This window comes from Pipistrellus kuhlii, unplaced genomic scaffold (genome assembly GCF_014108245.1).
Source record: "Pipistrellus kuhlii isolate mPipKuh1 unplaced genomic scaffold, mPipKuh1.p scaffold_m20_p_28, whole genome shotgun sequence".
Lineage (NCBI taxonomy): Eukaryota > Metazoa > Chordata > Mammalia > Chiroptera > Vespertilionidae > Pipistrellus > Pipistrellus kuhlii.
In genome coordinates, this window is record NW_023425527.1 from 4,318,469 (window position 1) to 4,345,386 (window position 26,918).

The 26,918-nt window shown below is 43.8% G+C and overlaps 1 protein-coding gene across 3 annotated transcripts in view; it reads left to right on the forward strand.

The window, feature by feature from the left end:
* The window catches only part of CA10 (carbonic anhydrase 10), a 366,676-nt gene that overhangs the window by 262,658 nt on the left and 77,100 nt on the right, over window positions 1-26,918 (forward strand). For all 3 annotated transcript variants that reach the window (XM_036454245.2, XM_036454246.2, XM_045587356.1), the window contains exon 5: window positions 24,921-25,106. In XM_036454245.2, the coding sequence (XP_036310138.1) occupies window positions 24,921-25,106 (186 nt within the window). The remainder of the gene's footprint in view (window positions 1-24,920; window positions 25,107-26,918) is intronic.

Genomic DNA, 26,918 nt, shown 5'->3' on the forward strand with positions numbered 1-26,918 from the left:
AGCAGTGCATTCTTTGGAACAATCCAGGTGACCATGGGACAAAGGTCTTTGCAAGTTAAGTCTCCAAGTATTTCATAAATGTCAGCCTTTTGACATTAGATCGGGAGTTAAAGAAAAAAAAAATATCAAAAGCACAATCTGGTTGGGAAAAGAAACTGACTTACATGGAGTCACCTGAAACATCAAAAGATCGTGAGGAGCTCTCCATGTCATCCCGTGGCACAGCCTCAGGCTTTGGGATCAGACAAGCCTGGTTCAAATCCCGGTCCTGCCACTTATGAGCTGTAAAATTTGGAGCAAGTATTCTGAGCTCTGGTTTCCCCATCTGTAAAGTAGGATTCATAATAATACCTACCTCACAGTTACATAATATTGTTATATAACACCTCATATTATACAAGCTATAAAATTATGTACAAAAAGTGTTAAGTATACTGCCTGGCACATAATAAGAATTCAAATATACTGAACATCATCTTTGTTATAAGAGCAAAGGTCTACATGGCATCAGCATGAAGTGGGACTTAAGAGAAGAGAAAGGAAGTGCTACACGCAGAAAGAGCAACAGACACAAAGTCATCTTCATGGAACACTGAATTCTGCTGTGTGCCAGGTCCTGTGTCTCAGAGATGGATGGTCTGCTCGTAAGAAGCTCACAATCTGGCAGAGGTAGCTAACAAACAGCTTTCCATTAGGAGTCATATGTATAAGGCCAGATAATAAAAGACCATTTGACCTAGAGCCTTCAGGGAGAGATCCCATTGGAGACTTCTCCCCTGGACTTATGGCCAAACAGAGTCACTCCTTGTTAATCTGCTGGAGAAAACAAGGCATCTTTCTTGTTAGTGATTCTCAACCCATGCTAATTCCACCGGCCCCTCTAGAAACGTGTCCTGTTTGTGGAGCAATAGCAGCTAACATTTAACTGGTATCAGCCGGAGTGGGGCCAAAGGATCTCTATAGGCAAATGGGCAAGTTTGGGAACCTAACTTAGGAGTATGATTCCAAGTGTGAAGTTCTGCCAGCTCCTAGATGTAAGAGTTACCGAAGGAAGTATGCACATAAGGGATTATAAATTTACTAGAGAACCGGTACATGGATTCGTGCATTGGTGGGATCCCTCTGCCTGGCCTGTGAGGATCGGGCTGAAACTGGTTCTCTGACATCCCCTAAGGGGTCTCAGATTGCGAGAGGGTGGTTCTCTGGTGACGCACCTCAGGAATAGGTTCCCTCCTCTTGGGTTCCAGGGACCTTACCTGAGATCTGCAGCTGCCAAGTCACTGCAGCTTGGCAGCTCTTGCATTGTTCATCTGCCCCCTGGTGGTCATTGTGCATCATAGCTATCAGTGAGATGGTTGGATGCTCACTTAGGCTTTTATATATATAGATTAGGTCATCTGGAGAACAGACGGGCTGAGGCCCAAAATGGCACCAGCACCCAGGGAGAGGGAGTCAGAGGTTTTAAAGGAGCTTTTCCTCAGGGGAGAATTCTCTGTGCAGGTCTGGATCCTGGGAAGGTCCAGAGGGGAGAGATAATGGTCTTAGCAAGTAGTATGTGCTCTCAGCAAGTGGGATGTGATCTGAGCAAAGGGGAATGACCATTGTGAAATGGCCTAAAGTCAGTTCCCAGGAGAGGGGCATGGATTCAATTATTTGATCAAACCTAACATAAACCACAGAGGTTCATCACTCTTTGGGTGAAATAGCAACTCCATTTGTCACCCAAACAAAGCACTTGCTGGTGGGAGGCATTCTTCCAGGCTTGCTGAGGTGCCTCCGGGTAGGGCTCATTTGCACACCTGCATATTTTCCCCAATTTCCCAGCATAACCCTCTGTGAATAATTGCAGTTTTGCTAATTGAATCTGGGAGCACCTGTTTCTTAATATTAATGCATCTCATGGACATAGAATTTATAATGAATTGTTCTAAAGGGGAATATGATTAATTTTTAAAACATCCAGTGTTCATCTGCAGGCCAGAATCCTGTCTGGGGAGTGGATGGCAGAATGGGATTGCTATACAGGCACAGAGCTCCAAGTTGCCATACCCACCCCATAGCAGGGCTCTCACTCTGAGTCTAGCCACTACTCTACCCACTTTTCACATGCATGGAGACAGGGAAGCATTGCCTGTAACCTACCAGCCCCCAAGCACCTGTGCCATGGCTTCCATTACAAGCCCCTCCCTGGCTCTGACCACTTATTGGTTTTCAGTTTCCCTCAACTCCAGGTCCTGCCCTTTCTGACCCTGACTCACTCTTGACCTTGCTGTGGATCAAAAAATCTTCAGCCCAACCACCTTTGTATGGCAGAGCCTTCCAGGGGCAAGAAACTGGGTCCCGTGACTTTAAATGAGAACGTGGGCCTCAGTGCTCCTGTTTCCTCAACAGTTTCACTTCACGGGTGACTTTCTCCAGGAAGACTTCCCTGTCCTCGCTACTCCACCTGACCTAGACGCCTCATTTCTGTTATCCCCTCCATCATATCTTCTACTGTGTTTCCCCGAAAATAAGACATCCTCCAAAAATAAGACCTACTTGCAAGTTTCCTTCTGAGTGAAATATAAGGCATCCCCCAAAAATAAGGCCCCCCGTAGGCTAAACATGAGAGATTTGGTCCACTGATTCTGAAAGAAATGGAGTCACAAGAAATTCACCAGGAAATTCAGGAATTGGATTGTTATGATGATGTTCCAGAAGATGATGACATGATTGTCATTGAATAAATGAGTAAATACTTGATACTGTAGGATTCACAGTTTGTCTGGTTTGTGTTGACAAATACCGTACTACCGTACCGTATACAGGTAATAAATTTCCTTTATTTTTATTTAACAATAAATGTGTACCGTATTCTTCTTCATTGAAAAATAAGACATCCCCTGAAAATAAGACCTAGCGCATCTTTGGGAGCAAAAATTAATATAAGACACTGTCTTATTTTCAGGGAAACAGGGTAGCACATTCTACCCTGACGGTGTGTTAACTCTCCCTCCTAGCAGGAGCAGAAACAGTTTCCTGCTCCGGGGCCTCTCCTAGCATGCCACCTGAAAAATGTGAGCACTTAAAACGCCAAGTTGAATGAGTGATTGAGCACTGGATTATCTCCTCTGTATAAAGGTGGGATTTTATATCTACCATGGCTATTCCCATCTGGTTAAAGCGTGTTTTCTGCAATCTCATTTAAGCTGATGGAACAGAGCCTCCTAACAAAGTGTGAAATCCTGTTAAGACCTTACCATCTGGACCACCTAGAGTGGCCCTGACTGCAGGGCACCTGTGCAATGATCATGCTCCCAAACCAGCCAAAATCCTTCCAGCAAGCTAGCCAGTCTTCACTTCCAAAACATGCGGATCTGAAGGCCTTGCCACCTGTGCCACTGGTCTGCCTTGGATCCATCATTGAATCTTGGGGGAGCCACCTGTATTCCTAGCGCTGGGCGTGCCCCATGGACCAGGACAATCAGAGTTGGTGGGTCCTGGGAAGACTGGCCCAAGGCAGACAGATACCCACCCAGAAGGTGGTGTAACGCTGAAGCCTACTATTAGTATTGAGAATGGGGGCGCTCTTTTCGTTGAAGGTGTCTTTTGTCCAAGACAGCTTCTGTCTACTATCATTGCCAAGAAAAGGTGCTCAGAGAGCCTAAACTCAGAGCAAAGGTGAATATGCATTCCTGAGGATTTTTTTCTGCCCCAGCTGAGAGGAGCTGCATGAACCAATCCTGCCCCACAAAAAAATGAGAGACCCCCCCCCCCCGACACACACACCAATGACCACATTCTGAAAATGTTAAAATCTGCTATTTTAGCCACTGTTCCATCTTGTGCTCAGTCCGGGAGCTGTTTTATAATATTTAAGGTGACTTTACATATATATCTGATCATTACCATTGTATGCTATTTTTATTACTGGAGTGCTAAACCATCATTCACTGTCCTCTCATCTTCCTTGATCTCTCAGCTAACGTATCCCAAAGCTACCTCCATCATCTCCACCTGGATATTTCTCAAGAATTTCAAACTCCAATGTTTGCAACGAAATCGATGGTTTTATTCCCAAACCAAGGCCTCCCTTCATCTTCCCTATCTCCATAAATGCTACTGCTACCCTCACAACTGAAAGCCAGAAACTACAAATCACACTTGATTTCTTCCTCTCGCTCTTTCCTTCTCATTCTGCACAGCCTATGGACTGTTTCCAACCTCAGTCCTTTTGTAGCAGATTCATCCTCGCCCTGATCCACTTAGACTGTACATGACTACCCAACCACCAGCCAGCCACCTGGGCTTCCTCTAGTTGCCAGAATGAACTCCACCCCAGCACAGGCAGGTGTGGGGTGTCAGGAGCACTCCTTGTCCAATGACTGACTGTAATTGACTTGCAAACATCCCAGCTCCCCTGACTCAACCCTGACAGCGGGCTACTCTGAGGCCCAGCTGTCCAGTAGGCTCCTGAGCACATGTAAGGAAGCCAGTAGAACTGAAAAACTGACATTACCATGTTATTTCATTTTAATTCTCTTCAATTAAAAACCGACACTTGGCTGAAACCAGTTTGGCTCAGTGGATAGAGCATCAGTCTGTGGACTGAAGGATCACAGGTTCGATTCCAGTCAAGGGCATGTACGCTGGTTGAGGGCACATCCCCGGTGGGGGGGGTGTAGGAGGCAGCTGGCCGATGATTCTCTCTCATCGATATTTCTGGCTATCTGTCCCTCTCCCTTCCGCTCTGTGAAAAATCAATAAAATTTATATATATTTTAAAACCAACACTTGATTCAGTTCTTGGGAAACTGGTAAGTGCATGTAGTACAACTGAGGTATGTGGCTCTACTTCTTCAACTCTAACTTGGATGAAATGTAAACACAGACCAAAGATAATTTTCAAAGATAATTTGGTGTTCACACTGCGATGTGCTGTAAATGTGAAATACACACTGGATGTTGAAGATTTCGTTTAAAAAAACTCATGTAAAATATGTCACCGATAATTTTCATTTTGACCACAGGTTGAAATGATCGTCTTTGGGATACCTTAGGCTAAACAATATATTTTCTTAAAACTAATTTTACTTATGGGGTGGTTGTTTTGTTTTTGTTTAATGTGACGACTGTAACATTTTAAGTTACGCATGTGGCCCGTATTATATTTGTACTGGACAAGATCTAGCTTCACGTATCCTCAGTGGCGGGAGTCCTCAGTGTTGTTGTATTTTAAAACTCTATAAAGCATCATCAGTATATTGAGGTGTGTGTTCACCACCCCAATCCAAGTCTCATTCCAACACCATTTGTCCCCTTTAACCTCTGCTACCTCCCCCTGCCTCCTTTCTCTCTGGTAATCACCATACTGTTGTCTGTGTCTATGAGTTTGGGGTGGGTGTCAGTTGGCTTATTCCCTTCACCTTTTTTACCCAGCCACCCTATCCCATCCCCTCTGAGAGTTGTCAGTCTTTTCTCTGCATCTATGAGTCTGTTTCTATTTTGTTTGTTAGTTTATTTTATTCATTAGCATTCACATATAAGTGAAATCATATGGTACTTGTCTTTCTCTGACCAACATATTGCACTTAGCATAATATCTTCTAGCTCCATCCATGCTGTTGAAAAATATAAGGTTTCCTTCCTTTTTCACAGCTGAATAGTATACTATTGCTAAATGTTCCACAGCTTTCTTATCCACAGCACTTGGGCTGCTTCTATATCTTGGCTATTATAAATAACGCTGCAATGAGCACAGGGGTGCATGTATTCTTTCAAATTAGTGTTTTGGGTTTCTTCTGGAAAATAAGGGTGCACCCAAGGCCTAGAATCTGCTTATATATCTGTCAGAGCATAAAAATGAAGCCATTGTTGGGAAGGCCAGGTGAGTCAGGGTATGTGTAGTAAGGTGATACATGTGAAAAATACTTAGAAGAGTGCCTGATATTGTAATTATTTAACACACTTCAGGTACCAGCAGTTAGTTACTACTAATACTTGGTTACTATTGTAGTATTACTATTAACTGTTACTACTATGATTCTCACACAACAAATAAAAACCACAAAGAAATATGCAAATACATGCAAATGAGTATAAGCACTTACTTATAAAATGAAAGTATTGAGTGATATAAAGTTTCCCAAGAGTGGTTGTTTTTGATACACAGTTCTAAGTGTTCATGTTTCAGTAATTAAGGCCCCAAGAGGGACTAACATATGAACTAAATCCTTAAAAAATCCACAAATAGGAAGGACAAAGAGGTAGACACAGACACAGGTGAGCAGGTTAAAATGAGGCAAGAACTAAAATTGTCTGAGAGGCCCAGAGGAGGAGGTAAGGGAAAAAGAGAAAAGTAATTTCTTTCTACTGAACCCATTCACATGATCCCAAAATTTAATTTTAATCACTGTCCCATGGGATTATAGGCTTTATCCCCATTTTCCAAATGAGGTCATGGAGATTCAAAGAGGTAACTTGTCCAGGTCACAGAATGGAATTTTAACACAGAAATATTACTGCAAAGCCCATGCTTTTTCTACCTTTTCAACAACGTTAGGTCAAGGCTACAAGAATCTCATCATCTGGGGAGCTTCCGAGGGGAGTGGCTAGTGATTTCCTCCCTCTCTGGAGCTCTAATTTACACACACACTCGCACACACAGCATGCAGTGTTCTTTGCACACCTGAGTGATCTGTGCAATCAGCTGTAAGTTCCCTGAAGGCAGGGTCAGTCCTGTGGTTGCACAGTGCTTGACCTATGACCTTGTACATTGTCTATTGACTGACCTGGGGGGTTGGGGGGAGTCTGCAATGTACAGGATTGGGGAGGAGGCAGGGACTTCCATTAACAAAAGCTACTTTTGTCCCAAAGTAGAGTAGAACCAGAGCTCCTGGGACTCTCCTCAGTGTGCTGCACCCCCTGGGAGCCAGGTCTGAGCTACAAATTCCCCCCTGGGCACAGGTGCTGATTGGATAAGTCTAGATACTTTACTGAAGCTGGCGGTGGGGGTGGGGTCCAGATGCCTCTCTTGCTACTTTGGGACTAGATCTAGGAGATTCTCTCGGAGCCAGCCGCTTAGATAAAGGGATGAAACTCAGGAACTGTGGCTGGCCATCTTCTGCCTGAGAAGCCAGGAGAAGAAGGAAGCAGACATTCGGAAAGAAGCCATCCTCACAGCCCGACAAAGAAGTCACTAGATTTCTGCCGAGGATGCATCTTGGAAGGGACCCACTGGGTCTTTGGAGCCGGGCTGCTTGGGTCTAAATCCTGGTTCTGCATCTGACAGTCAGTGTCATGGTGGGTACACTGTTTAGTCTTCCAATGCCTCAGTTTCTCCCTCTGTAACATCAGGATGACAGTACCTTCTTCAGGATCCCAGGTCACCTGCTTCCACACTGCACTGGACACATAATTCACCCTCTTTGAACTGGAGCTGTCATTTTAAGGCTGTATCTCCATTTTATTCTGCTGGGGTTTCCATTTGTATGCTACTGGCATCTTGGATACTTTTTCTTCCTCATTTCGGAAAGCTCAGAAGCCCAATTGCTACTTGCAACACAAAGCAAATCAAAGCCCTCTCGGTTGCCAGCAGAGACCTGTCTCTGTGGCAGCCTCTGCCTGAGCATACTTATCAACCACTAGCCAGAAACCCACACTTGTCTTTTCAGGAGTGACACGACAGGCCCCACACGTGGCGAAGCACAGAACCCTCTCTCCTCCTGGGGAGAAGGGGCTGTGCGTGGCTGTTCTCTCTGATTCTTGGGGTGTCTCATTAATTTGGTGCAGGGCTGGGGATATTCATGTCCTCTTGTTGTCAAGAACATTCTCCAAAGTCATGAATAATCATGTTGCCGTGCCTGTGTGACTTAAAATACAAAAGGTGCAATTTATGCAAGTTTGAGAGTTACTTTTTCAAAAGCGTCAACCAATGAAGCTGTCAGACTGTCGGAACATAAGCACCACACTGGGTCCTTGGTTGTTGCTTATGAATTTTCAAAGGACGTTAGCACATTTTTAATTGCAGTTTCCACCATCACCACCCTCCAACCTGCAAATCAAGGTTTGGCTATTCCATTCTGTTGAGGGGTGTGTGGTGCCAAAAAAAATCACTGAACTGCTGGGAGGGGGCTGGTGGAAAGCTCGCCTCACTCAAGGCTAACCTCTAGGTCCAGGGTCAGGGGCCAGAGCTCAGGTTTCTCAGACAGTGAGTAATTGGTTCTTTTAAAGAAAGGCAAGGAAAGAAAGTTAGGTGTGTGAAGGTTCTTATTAATAGCTTATATTTTTATTGTATTTACACATACCCTGATTCACCTGACTCTGCCAACAATGGTTTTATTTTTATGCTTTGACAGATGCATAAGCAAATTCTAGGCCTTGGGGGCACCCTTGTTTCCCCACACCCAGACCCAGGAGGAGGGACTCCTTCCAGATCAAACACTTCTGGTCCCTCTGTCCCCCCTCTCTGCTCCCCAAAGAAGAGGAGGCAGATTTCTCTGATTGAGTTGGAGAGACAGAAGTGGGCCAGCCATGGGTCCTGGGATGTTATCTCAAGAGAAGCCATCCATCCATTTAAGACTATGAACAGGCTAAATGGTAGTCTTTCAAAGAGTACTATTTTCTCATTGAGTTACCTGAACAAATGGCGAGCACAGATGGCATTCAAGGTATGTTGTCATTGTAAAAGTGTGAAGATTTTATCTGTGGGTTTTCTTTTAATGTTGAAAAGGAGCCTGCACATCCCTGCAGGCTGTGTGAAGAGCAGCCCTAGGCAAGCTGGTGTCTGGGAAACACTGTGCTTTGACTTGTCCCTCTTCAGTTGGCCATCTCTGCCATTTTCATCCGTGGTCCTTTCCTTTCTGCAAACATGGGAAACTCTCTAAACTGAGCTCTGAGACAGGGTTCATCTTCTTTTGTTCTGGGGGGAAAGGGAGCAATAACACAGGCCCCACACCCCCATGCCCATGACTAGCTACAGTGTGGACTCCCTAGCTCCTCTGCCCACGTCCTAATGTGCATCAGTGAAACATTCCTATGAAGCCGAGGCAGCAGCAATGAGAGAAGGTCACTCTGATCAGTCTGGGTGAGATGTCATGCCAGACACTGAGATTTAGAGTCAGGGACCCTGATCTCATAAATGTCCCTACGCATGTGAGCACACGACATCCTCCTTTGCAGAAAAGTCCCCACCAGCAATTCTGGCTGGCATGCCTTATTCAGAGCTGAGCCCTGAGATCAATAGAGCCATATTTTATGAAACTCAATTTATCAGAAGATTTGACGCCTTGAAGATGATAGAATGTCTTACTTATTGGCAAATGTGGAAACTTCAGGAGTGCAATGTATGCTAAAGCCAGGAGTTGATTTGAAACTTCCTGCCCTTGGAAGAAGACAGTGATGGACTGTCGCTATTGAAGGCCGAGTCTCACCCCAAAACCTACATAGCTCTGGTGCCAGCAAGCCAGGATTCCCAGCTACTAGGGAAGTGGCCTCTGAAATGAGTGTGAAGCATTGCTTCTATCAAGAGCAAATTCAACTACAAACACAAAAGCAAGTAACGAGTCTCCCTTTATAAATGCGTACAGAATCTTAGCCTTTAACCTTGGTCCCTATGGCAAATTTTTCCTCAAATAAACGTGCCACAAATATCAGGTCAAAATTGTGAGACACTAAATGTAGTGTGGTCACCCGAACTGGACCCTGGAACAGAAGGGGACACAAGTGGAAAAATGGGTGAAATGCAAATCAAGTCTGTAAGTCTAGTTGAGAGTGATGTACCAGTGTTCATTTCTTAGCTGTGATAGACATACAATGGTTGTGTAGGATGTTAACATTCGGGGAAGCTGGCTGAGGGGGATACAGGCAACCCCTGGACTAGCTCTGCCACTTTCCTGTAAACCTAAAACTATTTCAAAGTATAAATTTTATGCAAAACACTTGAGATCAAACCCATAGGTCACTGAGGATGAGACATGAAGTACTGAAAAGAATGGGGGACACGAAACCCATCCAAAGGCGTGAGGATGGGCTCCTCTCTCCTATGAGCTGCCCCCTGTGGTTAAGTTCTCAACCTACCCGAGCCTTAGTTTTTGTATCTCTAAAAGCCAGCGCCATGAAACCCTCTTCATGCTATTCTGAAGAAGATTAAATGACACAACGTATAAAATAAATTTGCAGGTAGTAAATGTTCTATGCACATTAGCTGAGTATAGTCGAAGGCCAACACAAGGTCAGTGTCAAAAGCCAAAGGAGAGAGTTGTTTTAACAGTGGAAAATCCTTGCCAAGGTACCTGCTACTGGTCCCGGGCCACCAGGGGTCTCATTTCAAGGACAGGTCAAACAGATGAGCATTGCCTGCCATTGCCCATCAGGGATCTCAGTTTGCAGAAGGTTGAACTTGGCACCATCCGTATCTCACCTTAAGGAAGCACTCCCCTAATTAATGTATTATCCTCTCAGCCCTCTGACTCATGGGAGAATCCTCTTTTCACAAATTTATTTCCAAGTTACTCAAATTAGCAGAGCCTTACTTTGGTAGCTAAGTCCCATTTTAGATAAGAATTGCTTTAAGGGAGAGAATCCTGATACTGCCTGAAACTTACTCCTCTTATCTTTGATGTTAGAGAAATCAAAACTAAGCAACAGTAAGCAAATGGACATATTTACATATCTTCCCATCTCTCTTGAAATAGAGAGATTGCCAGCAAATTAAATGTCAGTTAAGAAAACTGCAGCTCGGAGAGTTAAGCAACCTACCCAACACCACCCAGCTAAGAGCAGGAGTCAGAACTTGAACCAGACAGATGCCAGGAGCTGTCCTCTCTCCTGCTGCATTGCCTACCCGCTACCCTAGAGTCATGTTGAAGGATGCCAGGGGACCTCGCCTTCCCTGTTTGTTTTTCCCTCCAAAGCAGAGCTTGCCATCATGATTGGGTAACATATTAGAGGATCATCTGTTCCCACATGGAGACTGTGAAATTCATCCCACCTACCTCTGCCATTAAAACAAATGGTACCTTTCACTCTTGGGTGCAGATTACAGAACCGAGCAATTCCAACAAGCCTGACTGTGGAGTCCTTGGTCGTAAAGGTGGTGTCTCAAGGTGCAGCCTCTTAAAGAGACACCCATGGGCTGGCTGCCTTTGGGCTCCATCACCAGGAAGTCCCCAGAGCATCCTACACTGCATAGGCAACTCTGAATCAGCAGGAGTTTCCATCACCCTTTCTGGCTTCTGAGACTGGGTCCTACAGGCTTCTGCTGCCCAGAACTCTCACTTTTTTTTTACTGAGTCCTATCTGCTTTACCAAAGGACCCCCTGCCTTTTCGGTCTGGATGTCTACTTGGTACTACTTCCCTGCTAGTCAGCTCAGCTTCTCTTTTCAGCTGTGATGTAAGGGCTCTCAGGCTATCTACTCCTGACATTTCCAGAAATTCATCCATTTGGCTGGCTGGCCTGAGCCATCTCAGTCCTCCAGGCCCTACCCTATCCCAGTGATCTCCCAGGTTCCTGACTGTCCTGTTGGATTGCCTGAACCCCCCTCCCGCCGCCTCTCTCTCTCTCTCTCTCTCTCTCTCTCTCTCTCTCTCTCTCTCTCTCTCTCTCTCTCACACACACACACACACACACACACACACACACACACACAAACACACACACAGAGCAGCCTGACTTGCTAGCACTCATTAGCATTAAATGCCAAGTTTCAGGAATAACCCGCCTTCTTGGTTACAAGTAAATCGGAGATGGCTGCATTAATGCAGGAATGGAAACATAATGAAGGAATTTATTGTCCCTGAAAGACAATATCTGCCACACAAACCCCAGGGGGTGTCTCCAGACAGTGAGTGCAGCTCCATGCCGCTAATTCCTCTGGCCCGTAATGATCTCAGGAGGCCCGTGACCCTGCCGTTCTCCCTATTAAAAGTATATTTCCTTACAAAATGAACTGTGCTTTATTGAATTGCATCATTCTGATCACTGGAAATTGACATATTGGGCTCATTAGGCAGGAAGTTGGATAGTTAATTTATGAGGTTTTCTCGCAGCCTGTCCCAGACCACTCATAGAGGGAACTAAACAGCCCGCTATGAGATGGAAGGAAGTTACTCTGGTGGTTGTGTTATTTTTCGCTCATTACAGGAATAATGAACAGAAAACTTCCCTCGTGCAGCTATGGCTCCCCATCCCGGCCCCACCCCCACCTCAAAATGATTTTGCTTCACTGCAACCAGATGCCACTTGATGGGTACACCGTCTTACTCTGCTCATTAGCACCATTTTCCGTTTAAAATGCTTCAACTGCTGAGATGAAAAGACGATCTGAGACTTTGCCTTTATCTTTAATATTTAAAACCTTGCGCACAACCTTTTAAAAATCAAATATTGATGCTGCTACCTGTTGTTCTTCAAAGTGGAGCAATTATACTGCAGGCCCTTCATGGCAAGCCTGTGTTTATTAGAAATGAGAATGTTCCGGAGGTATTTCTTTCCCTCTCCACGGCGTCCCCCTTCTGCTCAGGATGGAAAGCTGGGAAGAGTGTTGGGCTCTTATGAAAGAAATGTGCTCAGGCAGCCACCCAGAAGCACCTAGTGGTAGGGGCTTGGCAAGCGATACGGGGATTCAAGGAGCATCCTCAAGGTAGAATCTGCAGAATGGCAGGAGCACCCTTAGAGCTATGGAGCCTCCTAGGCTCCCAGCCAGTTTGCCCACAGGAGGCCCAGCTTCCTTCAACCTCTGCAACCTAGATTCCTGGGAAACAGCAGCTCTGGCCACAGAATGGTTCCACACTGCCCTCTGGTGGCTGTACTCAGAAGCAATGAACATCATGCAGTTTTCAGCTGTATTCAGTATATCTATCAAGGGTGGGGAATGTCTGGCCCACGGGCCATATAAGGCCTACAAAATCATTTGATCTGGCCCTGCCAAGGCATTGAGAGTGAGTTAATTAAATGTTTGGCCAAATATAGCAGGCTGATTTTTAAGTTGATAATTTTGTATGGCCCTCAAATGATGGTATAAATATCCAAATGGCCCTTGGCAGAAAAAAGGTTCCCCACCCTGGAATCTCATTGAGGACTTGCTATAGACCAGGGACAGAGATATTGAGGTGAAGGAGACATGCAGCCTGTCCTCAGATTCCTCATAGCCCTTGGGGGGGAAACACCTAAGCAGATAATCACAAAGTAATATGTAGATGTTAATCCACGTGAGAACGTTCGGAATGCCATGGGAGCATAGGGAAGCATCATCACTTCATCTGTGGGGTCCCCAAGGACTTTGAGAAGATGGTCAGCAAGGGTGAGAAGGGATTTGCCAAGTGGAGGAAAAGGAGCTATAGCACATGTGTCAAACACAAGGCCCGCGGGCCAAATCCGTCCTGCCAGGCCTTGCAATGTGGCCCGCACCGCGCTGTCATCACTGCACTCTGCTGCGTTTCCATCACAATGACAGTTTATGACTGTTCAGTAAACCATTCGGCCCGCGATTTAGGCTGGATTTTAGATTTTGGCCCCTTCTCTGATTGAGTTCGACACCCCTAAGCTATAGGATGTGGCCCAATTACAAAGGCCCTGCTGTGCCCATACAAGATTGTGGGAGAGATGATTGCAAGGTTATGTCATTGAGATACTGTGTACCATCAATGTTTAAGGTGCACAATTCCTTTTATATTTTAACATCTCTTGAGGATGCCTCCTACAAACAATGCTGTGTCATTATTTTATTGGTAGCATTTTCTCTCTCTGTTGTGGGACAAAATCTGACAGTCTGTGGCACCTGGGATTTGAGGAGATGCAGTAACACAAGGGCTTAAATTAGGCAGTGACTGGGGAAGTGGAGAGGAGAGGACAACATAAAATAACAGGACAGAATAAGATGAAGTAGTGGTTGTGGAGACAGAGAGAAGGGGGTACATTATAGAGGCTTTTTAGTGGTGGCCTTTTTATAATGGTTGAATGATTATATGTCAGAGACAAAGAAGAGAGTTTCTGTGAGTGTGTGTGTGAAGAGAGAGAGAGAGAAAATCAAGAAAGTAGTGAAAATAGGTTTTGCTATATTTTAAGTTCTTTGACCATAAAAAATCTAGGGGAGACAGTTGACATAGCCAAAAGATGCCAAGAGAACACTTCCTTGTTTAAAAATAAATAAATAACACCTGTCCAGGTTTTCAATGGGCTAGAATGATGGAATTGGGACAAAAGTGGGGTGTATGAAAGGATTAGAATCTAATCTCTCTAACCTCACGGACCACCAGTGGTCCACGGACCACCGGTTGGCGACCGCTGGATTAGATGGTTTTTTGGACCCTCTGGGTTTAAGACTGTCTTCTGCTTGCAGGAAACAGGAGCATAGCAGTGCATTTAATGTCCTCTGACTTCTCTGGCATGTACGCTCTCATAATATCAGCTGAATCAATTGTACAAACAACTCTGGAGCCACTCAATAGTTTTGTCATGGATGGAAGGGAAGAGTACTATCTGCTGCCCCATGCTGGTCCCCCAGAAAGCTGGTTGAAGGAAAGCATCAGCAAAGCATCCCCCAGCACACAGGCTTCCCTGCCTTCCCTCAGTAGGCACTTTACTATATTAAGGTCATAAATTGGCTGATGTAACTGTTGCTTTGGATCCATGAAATGGCATATCAGTTGCATAAAATTGAGCCATGTATTTCTGAGATTTGGGTTATTGTGGTATTTATCTTCTCATCCCCAAGATGAGATTCTAGTTGATGCCATCAGCTACTTACTCATTGCATTGGGCTTTTGTTGATTGCTGATTTTTCCAGTTTGTTCCTATTATCAGAGACCGGGGAGGAGGGAGGAGAAGGTTAATATGGATGGCGAAGATGGTGGTGGTGGTGATGATAGGCAATAAGAGGAGGTTCCCCGGTGGGGATGCTCTCTGATATTGAACTGTGGAAAATTGGGAGAATCGGTGTGGTAGAGCAGAGCGTGCCAGCAGGAAGTTATTTTGGGGGGAATAGTGTCCTTCTCTAATATAATAGTGCAAAGAGTGGGACAGGAATGACCTAGGTAAGTTATCTAACCTCTCAGAGCCCTGTGCTCATTTGTAACACAGAAATAGTAATATGCCCTATCTCACAGGTTTTGCTGAAAAGTAAATGAGATGAGCTATGTAAAGCACCATCCGGGGGTCCAGTACCTCCTGTCTCAGTTACCTGTGCCACCCCACCCTTGGGTGCTCATGATTGAATTACTCCGGTGACACTGCCTCGTTACTTCTACCATTTTCTTTGCACACCTTGCATTTTCCCATCCCCAGTCTTTTTTGAGGCTACTCCCCTAATCTAAGCATCTCTGGACATCTGCATCTCACCTTCTCCAAGGCCCATGTTCAATGCCAGCCCCTTTGGGGAAACATCATTAGTGCTCCTAAATGGAAGTCATTTCTCCCTCCTCAGAGCCAATACAGCAGCTCAGTCTGCAGTCCACACAGGCTCTTTCCTGTATATTGTCTCTGAGACTTACAGCTCTGTGACCTGTGTACCCTCACTCAATCTCAGTTTCTTCATCAGGATGCTGGCAATAAAACTATCTGCTTCATGGGCAGTGGCAAGGATCGAGTTGCTAATGCATGCACAGCCGCATTCACATAGAGTACAATAGAAGCTAGTGATGTCAGCGTGGTAGCAGCAGCAGTACATCTAGATGTGACCTCTACTCAGAAAATGTAATTCCCTTGGTTGCTTGCTTCTAGAAAGGATTCATGCTGTTTCTATAAATAAGTGTCTTTTTTCACGGTCACCCATCACTTGTTAAGGGCTGTAGTACTGAATGGCCACCATGGTGAATCCAAAAAAAGTGTACCAGAGGTGGGGGCCCTGTTTGCATTTAGGTTGTGGATGATATTTAGCAGTTTAAGACCCTGAGTCTCTCTTCCAGGGCACAGGAAATGTTCATTACCCTAGAGAGCTTCTGAAACATGCACGGGGTGAAAAGTAGACAACAGTGTGACATCTCAGATGCACAGTCATTGGGGTGTCACCTAATCCTTTGTGTGCCATCCGTTATCTCAGCTGGAAAACGTGAAGATCACACCTACCTTGTAGATTTTGTGTAGGAATTGTAAATATTTATAAAGCACCTAAGGAGACACAAGACAAATTATTACATTTTACTTAAATGTTAAATTATTTAGCCGGGACCGGTTTGGCTCGATGGATAGAGCATCGGCTTGGGGACTGAGGGGACCCTGGTTCGATTCCGGTCAGGGGCATGTACCTTGGTTGCGGGCATATCCCCAGTAGGGGGTGTGCAAGAGGCAACTGATCGATGACTCTCTCTCATCGATGTTTCTAGCTCTCTATCTCTCTCCCTTCCTCTCTGTTCAAAATCAATAAAATATATTTTAAAAAATATTATTTAAATACTAGAGGCCAATACATGAAATTCGTGCAAGAGTAGGCCTTCCTTCCCCCTGGCCGCTGGCACCAGCTTCCCTCTGGCACCTGGGACCTGGGCTTCCCTCCAACTGCTAGCACCCGGGGCCCGGGCTTTCCTCACAGCCCCAGCTTCATCCGGAAGGTCATCGGAAGGACGTCCAGAAGGATGTCTGGTCTAACTAGAATATTATGCTTTTATTATGATAGACCAGTGTTCAGCAAACCCATTAGTCAATAGAGCAGCAAACAAACTGATTAGTCAATAGAGCTGTTTTCCAACCACTGTTATAGACAATTAAATTAATAGTAAAAATCATTGGTTGGTAGCAGTGGCTTAATAGACAAGTAGTTCATGGGACTCACTCCTGGAAACCCATAATCCAGGACTAAAAGGGAAAAACTCATTCCAGACACTTTTCTCTGGGGTCCCCCGACCCTGGCCAGAGACTGGGCAAGGCTGAGGTATAGGTAAAGAGCTCAGTACCAACATCTATGTTTGGTAAGAGCATGCCCAACTCATAGGGAGCCACCTGCCCAATGGCCCCTTGAGGAAGATGGAGGATGAAGAGATTTTCTTCACATGGCCCACACCTTTGTGGACCAGGCAATTTCTTTCATACCTGATCTCCGTTCCTCTGGTCTTAAGCACCAGCACCAATCATGGCAAGAGCTGCTTCATTGCAGTGGTACTGCCTAGCATCCCTGTAGAGTTTGCAAAGGAATTGTTTGTTGTTTGAAGAGTCAGCATCGCCATACATAGGTTTCATTTTATCCTCATAATAATAGGACTAATGTCACAATAAAGCCCATGAGATCATTTCATCTGGTCTTTCGTTGTTGACTCCAAAATCTTAGTCTCTTTGCATAGGAAAAGCAGGCTGACTCATATTGATGGGTTAGAGAAAGACTAGAATAAACTTGGCATTGCTAAGGAAGAAACCTCTATCCGCCCTCCAGGGTTAAGAGTGGTGGGTGAGATCTTGGAAGTACTTCTTCAACCCTCCTACACAACTCCATCTATGGCAACTCAAAGCAGATCACTCTGGTCGGGTTTTATTTTCTTCCTTACTCTCGTCTCAGCCACTTTCTTCCTAACAGCTGCAACCCAAGAGCTCCAAATATTTATCTCCTGCTTTCTTTGAAAGCTGCAGTACAAAAATGCCTTCTCCCAAAGCTCCACATCCTTTACCCCCATCTCTCTCTTCTACATCTAATCCCCTCCATTTCAATCATTGCTCTGAAATGTTCATAGCATAAAACATCTGGGCCCCATACTCAAATGAATCCTATCAGGTAATGCTATGTCCAGATGTCAGGTTGAATTTTTTTTCTATGGCATTCACATATACACACCCTTTGTACTAGAGCATTTCTAACTCCCACGTCAGTCTGCTCTGTACCCTCAACATACAGTAATTTAAAGGGGGTTGGAGATAAGAGAATAGGGAAATGTGATTTCTAGTCTTGGGTCTGCCACTTACTTGTTGTACAACCCTAGATAAGTCTTTATCTCTCTGGGTGTCTGTTTCCTGGCTTATTGAGTAAGAGATTGGGCTTCATTTTCTCTGAAGTCCTTTCAGCTCTAGAATCCACACTACCCTAATTTTGCCAGTCTGTATATGTGCTATGCTGCAGTGAGGCCAATTATTTGACTCTAGTTGTTTCTCCTGGCAGTGATGCCCCTGGAGTGCCCATGGGAGCAAGCAGCCCTCTGGCTCCTTGTATTCAGCCTTTACAAGTCAACCCCTTGGCATCTTGAGCTGCTCTGCGGGAAACCAGACTAAGTGCTGTTCTTAAATCTCTTAGGCTCACTAATTTTATTCAAAGAAGGCCTATTACACACCTCAGCAGAGTAGTCAGAGACACATAATAGGAAACCTTGGTCTCAAAGAAAGGACACCTAATTTATATGACATGGTTGTCGGACCTTCTTCACTAACTCCGCTAGGCGCTGAGCCAACATTATGGGCTCAGCCACCTACTTGCATTTGGATAGGCAGGTATGTATGATCCATCTCTCAACTCCAAGCAAGTGGGGGCTGGGATTCCCCTTGCTATCCCGGATCTTGAATCCCCCAAGAGTATTGTGGCCAGGCCTGGCCAAATTTAACCCAAACATGTACACCCATGGGCTTTAAGAGTTTAGCCACAATCCCTTATGAACTACATGATTTCACTAACACTCTCTGCCTAATTCTGACTTCTCTTTCAAGAGCTGTAGAGTGTGAAATCAGATAGGCCTAGGCTGGAATTCTGACTCTGCTGACTTCTAACTGGAGCTTCGTGTAAAATCATTTAATCTCTCTGCGCCTCCATGTCTTCCCCTGTAGAATATGAATAATAATCCCTTTCTCACATGACACTGCAAGTATTAATTGAAGCTGCAAAGTACAAGGCCTGGAATACACCACAATCACTGCGTCTCTTGTGGATGTCAGCCCATTGTGTCCCCTCAAATTGTAGTCAAAGACGATCTGCGAAATGAGACTGTATCCCAAAGACAAGAATGCCATCACTCTTGTGTTGCAAGTGAACAAGGCCTGTGCCAACTCTATATAGAAAATACCGTATTTCCCGGCATATAGAAGTCTTTCTGAGCCAAAGTTCACGGTCTTCCCACTGTCTCAGAGAGCAACTTCAAAGCCACCAGAGAGAGGCTGCCTTCTATGTCTCAGTGACTTTGTAAATTCAGACATTGAATAATGGTCTTTTTATTTATCGTATTTTCCTGCGTATAAGACGACCCCCTAACTTTACAGTTAAAACGTAGGTTTAGGCCTATATTCGCTGTATAAGATTACCCCCCACTTCCGAGGCAACACCAGTTCTTTTTTTAATAGACCGCCTCTCTGACTCTGGCCAATCTGAGCAGGCTTTTTACTACAACACAGTGTACATGTTCTGTACCCGAAACTACACTGTGTTCTAGTAAAAAGCCTGCTCAGATTGGCCAGAGTCAGAGAGGCGGTCTATTAAAAAAAGAACTTGTGTTGCCTCGCAAGTGGGGGGTAGTCTTATACAGCGAATATAGGCCTAAACCTACGTTTTAACTGTAAAGTTAGGGGGTCGTCTTATACGCCGGAAAATACGATAAATAAAAAGACCATTATTCAATGTCTGAATTTACAAAGTCACTGAGACATAGAAGGCAGCCTCTCTCTGGTGGCTTTGAAGTTGCTCTCTGAGACAGTGGGAAGACCGTGAACTTTGGCTCTTAAAGACTTCTTCTGAGTGTCAGTCTTGTCACCTACTTCCCTTGTACCTTTGAGTTGAGTTCTTAGCCTATGTGTACCTAGTTTCCTGACCTATAAAGCGGCATGCTAGCTGACATGTAGTGAGTCCTCAGAATCTGCGGGTGCCCTCCACCTTGCCTTTCCTACCCAACTGTGCTGAGAATGCAGGTAGCTCTTTTGCAAGTCAGTTGACCACCTCTTCCTTTTACATAAGTGGGATTCTGTTTCCTCTGCCCTGAATCTCCAGACTGGAGAAGAAATGAAAACTCCTGACATAGTTTCTATGAGCTGAGATTGTCGCATTTCTCATATCAGGCTCATTAGATGTAGAATCCAACGACCTGGGTTTACCTCACTGCCAACTGTGTGATTCCGAAAAAGTCACTGGGCATTCACCAACCGCACTTACTTCCCTCGTTTGTAGAATGGGCATCCCATACACCTCTCTCCTCATTTCTCAGTGGATTGAAATAGGACACAAAGGAGAACTGGGAGGCAGCCAGAGGCCTCCTGGAGATCCACTGCAGCATCAACTTCTTCATTCACTCCGTTTCCTGATCTGCATCATACAGCTTTGTCAATGTGCTGTGCACCAGCATAGTTCATTGAAACACAGTAATTAGCATCACAGATGAAATGACACTGCTGCAATGTTAATTACTACAGTGCAGATGCACCGTTAGATATCATACATAATGTTGTCAAGCCTTTATTTTTAAATTAAAGTGCAACAAACCATACCCAAGCCGCCTAGCTTTTTTTGATTAATACAAATTAATGTTATTTTGGTGTCTGGGGAAAGGGTGGTATAAGGGGGTGTTGCATCTAATTATAAGAACACATAGACAAGTGGTGGAATTTCAAATCGATTTCCTATCACTTCCTTCCCCCACTGTGGTCTCTACATAATGGAAAGTGTGAGTTCCATGAGGGCAGGGAGCATGCCCGGTTTTACTCCACACAATTCCTAGCTCCTAGTGCATAGTCACATATATTGAATATTGTATGAATTGCTGACAAAATAATGAGTGAATGAATGAATGAATGAACAAAGGAATAAACAAATGAACAAACGAATGAATAAATATAGAGTCATGTAAGTAGAAGGGGTCTAGAAGTTGCGTCAAGAACTAGAAGGTGCAGTGTTTTATTCCTGACGACCCTGGTTTTGTTTTGCTTCATGGCCTGCAAAATGATTTTGAATGCATCTCATGCCTGGAGTTTTAAAATCCGAAATGGGAAACAAGTGACTCATTACAATGCAGAACAATTAAAGTGCTTCATTGTGATGCTTAGCAAGCAGCACTGGATCCCACCAGGCTCAGGATGTATGGAAGATCAACATGGGTCCTTCAACATCAGCTAGGCACCCATGCAACACGTCAAAATTAAGGAAAGGGGAAGAATGAAAACATGTCTTTTTTATTTAATTCTCACCACAACCTCATTGGGGTCATTTTTCCCAGTTTTATATGGTAATAAAATACACCTATAAAATGTACCATCCTAACCATTTTTTACATGTACACTTTAGTGGTATTAAGTACCTTCAGGTTCTGCAACCATTCATCTCCAGAACTCTTCATCTTGCAAAACTGAATATTTAAGCCTATTAAGCAATAACTCCCCATTTTTCCTTACCTCCTGCCCCGGACAACCACCATTCTACTCCCTATCTCTATGATTTTGACTACTCTAGTTACCTCACATAGGTAGAATCATTTACACATAAAGTAATTACTGATAAGGCTAGATTTACTTTTGTCATTTTGACATTTGTTTTCTACATACCTCATACTTCTTTTATCCTTTGTTTCCATGGGGGAAATTTTCTTATCTCTACCTTACAGTTAAGGAAACTGAAGCTGTAGAGTGCAGAGTGGTTCAGTTGGTTGAACCATCATTCTGTTCACTGAAAGGTCACCAATTTTATTCCCGGTCAGATCATATATCTGGGCTGCAAATTTAGTCCCCAGTTGGAGCACATATAGAAGGCAACTGATATCTCTCTCTCTCTCTCTCTCTCTCTCTCTCTCTCTCTCTCTCTCTCTCTCTCTCTCTCTCTCTCTCTCTCTCTCTTTCTCTCTGTTTCTCCACTCACCTTCCTCTCTCTCTAAGCATGTCCTCAAGTGAGAATTAAAAAATAATAATAAATAAATAAAATAATTCACTGAAAGGTCACTGAGAGACAGATTTGGAATATTTTGATTCAAGAGTCCTTGATTCTTCCATCAAATATGTGCCAATGTGTGTTTCTAAGTATTGCAAAAATGCAGACAAGTGTATGACATTCAGTCACTGGCTTGATTCAGTGAATAACAGTTTTTTTAGGAACTTGAAACAGACCCAGATGAAAGCATCCCTAGAAGTGCAGGGAAGCCCAAGATATCTGGGCAGTGGGACAGAGCATATGTCCTATAAGAATTCAGAGCAGCTCTTCTTATGCTGCCTTGCATACCATCAGTGCCCATGAATCCTATGGTTCTGTTCTTCATGTCGTTTGAAGAGAATTAGAGAGATCCAGCCCTGCTCTGTGAGATATACTCTCCATAGCAGATGGATGTGGCACTAGATAGTAAGCACTGTGATGATGTGTACACCATTACACCCAGAATTTGCCTAATGAAATAGCACTGTTTTAGTGAAACTATTATTTATAAGTATGTTCATGCATTATTTTTGTACAATAGTGAAAATATGGAGAGGATGGAAAGCTTCAATAATAAGTTATATGTTTTTATAGAAGAATATTATACAGTTATTGCAAAGTGTTATTAAGAAGAACAGTTAATAACCAGAAATATTCATGTTAGTAAAAATAATATATATTTATGCTAATATTACATTAATACATTATATATAATTATATGTATTTATATATAGAATCATACATGTGAAAAATAATTTCTCTATAACAAAAAATAATTTCATTAAAATATGGGTATATAGAGTTATGAGTGTGAAGAGTACATACACTAAAATATTAGTGGTGCTTATTGGGTAAGTGGTTCTGGATGATTTTCATTTCCTTGAGCTGTTCTAACCATAGGTCTGTATATAAATTCTCATGTTATACTGACTAAATATGTATTTATTTGAGACTGGAGAACAGGAATGGAGTGTTTGACAGGGATCATTTGGTTGCAAGGAATAGATAACCTAAGGAAAAAAATAATTTATTGGTAAATTATCTGAGAAAGTACAGCTCAGGTCTCTCTCAGGAATAAGGAGATGCCAAGAGTTTCTGAAGGTCAGGCATTATTCTCTCCAATTCCCTTTCTCTCTCTGCATGGTTTCCTCTGTCACTGTTGGCACATCTGCTTTTCTCTTCTCTCTCTTAGATCTGACTCTATCTGCTTAGCAGATTGACTGTCTAGTCCCCATGTGACTTTCCAGTTCTGAACTCAGCAGAGACCGTCCAGAGTCTCTGTTGGTAGTTCCAGATCATAGCAGAGAGAAAATGATTGACATAGTGTGTACCAGTTAACTTTTGCTACTTAACAAATGACCCAAAAACTTAGGGTCTTTCAACAACCAGTTATTTCATTCCCAAGGCTATAGGTCTGTGGGCCTGCTTTCTGATCTGGACCAGCCTAAGTTGATTTGGCCAGGCCAGTCAGTTGGTGGATGATCCATGGAATGGCCAGTCTAGAATGGCTTCTCCTGGGATGGCTTCCACTATGGTGTCAGCCTCCAGCAGGCTAGCTCAGGCTTATTTGCATGGAGGTCTCAAGTTTCCAAAAAGGAGGGAGAACACATGTAAGGATTTACTACATTCAGAAGTAGCATGTTACATCCACTACATGTGATTGGTCAATGCAAGTGAAAAAGCTTGCCAAATTCAAGAGGTAAAGAAATAGACACCTATCTTCATGAGAACAGTTACAGAGTCACACTGTTGGGTGTACAGATATGGGGAGGGGAAGAGTTCTGGCCATTTTATAATCTGCACTTAATCTGCCAGGGACACAGGCTGACATAGGCTCCATCTTGTAGTTGCACCACATTTACATATTTCTACATCACCCACTTGGCTGATACAGCCAAAAAAGAGAGAGGCTGGAGAATCATGCATAAGCGTTTCATTGTTTCAGCCTGGAAGTGACATTTGTCATGTCCCTTCATAGCTCATGATGAACACAGTCACATGGCCTCCACCTTATGGCAAGATGGTAGAATAATGAGTCAATGGAGTATTTGGCAAGTATCACTGTCTCTGCCACGGTGAGCATTGGACAGAACTAAACTAACCGATTGTTTAAAGGACTAATGTCAGAACAGTGGAGGAGCAGGTAATGCTAGTGCTATAAAGGTATCAAAAGTTATGTGAAGCTCTTAAGGAATCCATAGGGCTGGCCCAAAGGGGCCAGAGTAAACAGGAGGAAAATGCAAGTAGTTCTGCATCCAATATCCTAGAACATTCCATCCAGACCCACTCAAAGTCTTCCTTGAGCTTTTGATCTGCTCCTCGAGCCAAGTCGACCCATAAGACTAAGGCAGTTAATGTCACAGGTAAGAATTGGTGTTCTAGAACCAAGTGTTGAGAGGTGCTAAGGTAATAGGAAAATGATGCTGAGCATCAAAGTCAAAAACAAGAGAAGTAAAAGGACCACAAGCAGTAAGGCTAGCTTTTCACAAGGGCTGAAGCAAGATAGACTTGTAGTGAGGAGTGAGTCTAGGAATCTTTGAAAGCTTCTATGAATCTCTTTAGCTTCACACTGAGGCCATCAGCTTTGAGGAAGAATCGGAGCTCTCATCCTGTGCAGCGTCTGGTTGCAGAGGTGAGAGAGGGACTTAACCAAGACACACTGGACTGGACACTTGAAACTGCAGACCTATGCCTTCCATCTCCCACTATGTTTTGTTCCTCTTCATCCATTTTGGCTTCCTTGTCTCTCATTTGGCCTTTGTAGCATGTAACCCCTACTGACTGCTTCTCCAATTTCTCATATCTGAGACTTGAACTTTTGCAGCATTTCTACATCCCAAGTATTTATGGTAAGAAGACAATGTTTTATAAGGTGCAATGTCCAAAATATTAGTCATAGTTGATGAGGTCTCCTTTGAGTTCCTACCTCAAAGTCCTAAATGATAATGTGGTTTATGCTGCACAAAATGTCCCATAGAAGCCAAGTAGTGCAGGAATACTCTGGGGAGCCTGCTGCTCCCCATTCCACATGTGGATTCAACCTAATGTCCTCCCATTAGGAGGAAGCAAAAGGCATAGGTCTAAGCACCATGCTAGGTTTGGTGAGAAATGGAAGAAGGAGAGCCTTGCTTGACCTGTTGCCCGTTGCCTTGCAGGTCAGTGGGACCATGTACAATACTGGAAGACACGTGTCTCTGCGCCTGGACAAGGAGCACTTGGTCAACATATCAGGAGGGCCCATGACATACAGCCACCGGCTAGAGGAGATCCGGCTACACTTTGGGAGTGAAGATAGCCAAGGGTCAGAGCACCTCCTCAACGGACAAGCCTTCTCTGGAGAGGTAGGTGGGGCTGTCGGGAACTAAGGTTAAGTGCAACTTAGTAAGATTTGGTACCTATTTATATCATGGTGGGATAACAGGAGGAAATGTTTCTCTGAATCTGTGAAACAAGAAGATTGGTACCTTCTTTCTCCCTCTGTCTTTTGCAAGTTGATGTGGAAGTCTATAATGAGCTTCCAGTGTTTACCAGGGAAGTCCACAATGAAACGGAACATTTCCTTCCGAAACTTTGGTGCACCTTTCTTGTGACTCATGCCCTAAGTCATTTCCGGAGCATTATTTCCTAAACCTTTACCTTTCAAGCTCATCTTCATTTTCTTCTATCTGGGTACTCAATCTCCCATATGTCACATATGATAACATAGATTCCGTAATTCTCCATTCTGGTAGAATGGATCTTATTTGCACAAAAGTATAATTTGCTGTGAAATATATGCCAGGCAACTAAATAGTTACCATTAATGGTGAGTGTCGCTGAATGCCACCATCAACCCAGAAAAAAACGCAAGCCACAGCAGTGAGCCAAACCACAGTCTCAATTATAGGATGAGAGCTACAGTTTAAGCAGATGGCATCTGTGTTGTGACACTTGACAAGCAGGGTGTGTTTTATTTGACTTCTTTGATCTCTCTTGCACTTGAGAGTGATTATCAAGAAGGGGCCGGGGGGGGGGGGGGTTACATGCTAAATATCCTGTAACGAGGTTTCTTTTTAAGAGTCCTCAATAACTGATGTCAAGACGGCTCTGAAATAACAAAAGTATATATCTCATTATTATCATAATGTGGTGTTTTAAAGTGGATTTCATCAAGAACATGTTTAAACCTGGCATTGTTTTTGACATCATAAGGCCATACACTGAGAAAGAATGCACCACCTTAATGAGTCCAGTGGCCAGATTTTAATAATTGTTCAAAAATGCATTAATTGAGAACCTTCCTAGGTAGGCATTCTGCTCATTACCAGGAACACCGAGATTAAAACAAATAAAACCACAGAGCTCCTATCACAGAGGAGCTCAGAGGGTGCTATATTCAAATCACTCAAGTAGAATGTCACGCTGTAATCGAGATGTACAAAGGCTCTGGCCAACTCAAAGAAGAATTGGCAAATTTTGCTTGAAGGGATCAGAAGACGCCTCACCTTTAAACTGGGCTGAGAAGAGGAGCAATGCAGAACTATTTTAAAAGCATCATGTTTGGAGTCAGAGAACCTGAGTTTGTACCTCCTGCTTTGATACACACTAATTGCATGAGCTTGGATGGCTGTTTGATCTTTCTAAGGCTGAGTTAGACAGCTCTCCAGGTTACTTTGAAAATTAACGGGGATTCCAAATGTGAGGAGCACTAGTACTCAATGGTTGATAGACAACAAAGATAAAGCAAGAAATGAGGGACAACAAAGGCACCAGATGAGTCAGAGCACTGAGTATTGAGGAAGATTTGCATAGATTTCATACATCTTCAGTTAGTAATGGCTGCATAGAGGACAAGGCTGACAGGAATATGGGTCTCCTTCTAATAGAATGTGTAGCAGAAATTCTAGGAGTAATTAGAGAAGTCTGCCAAAGGCACTGTAATGCAAAAATCCCTAGTTGCAGATCCTAAACTAGGGTAGGGCAACAACTCATGAATTAAGAATGACTAGAGACTGCCAATCTGAATGAGAAAATATTCAAAATCAGATAACCACATGTTATTTTAAGAGTTCTAATCATTTTAGTTGTTGAGTTACTTGCTCATTTATCTGTTTGCTGTTATTTTTTTTCTCCCTCTTTTACTGTACTGTTACATGCCAGTGCCTATCACAAGA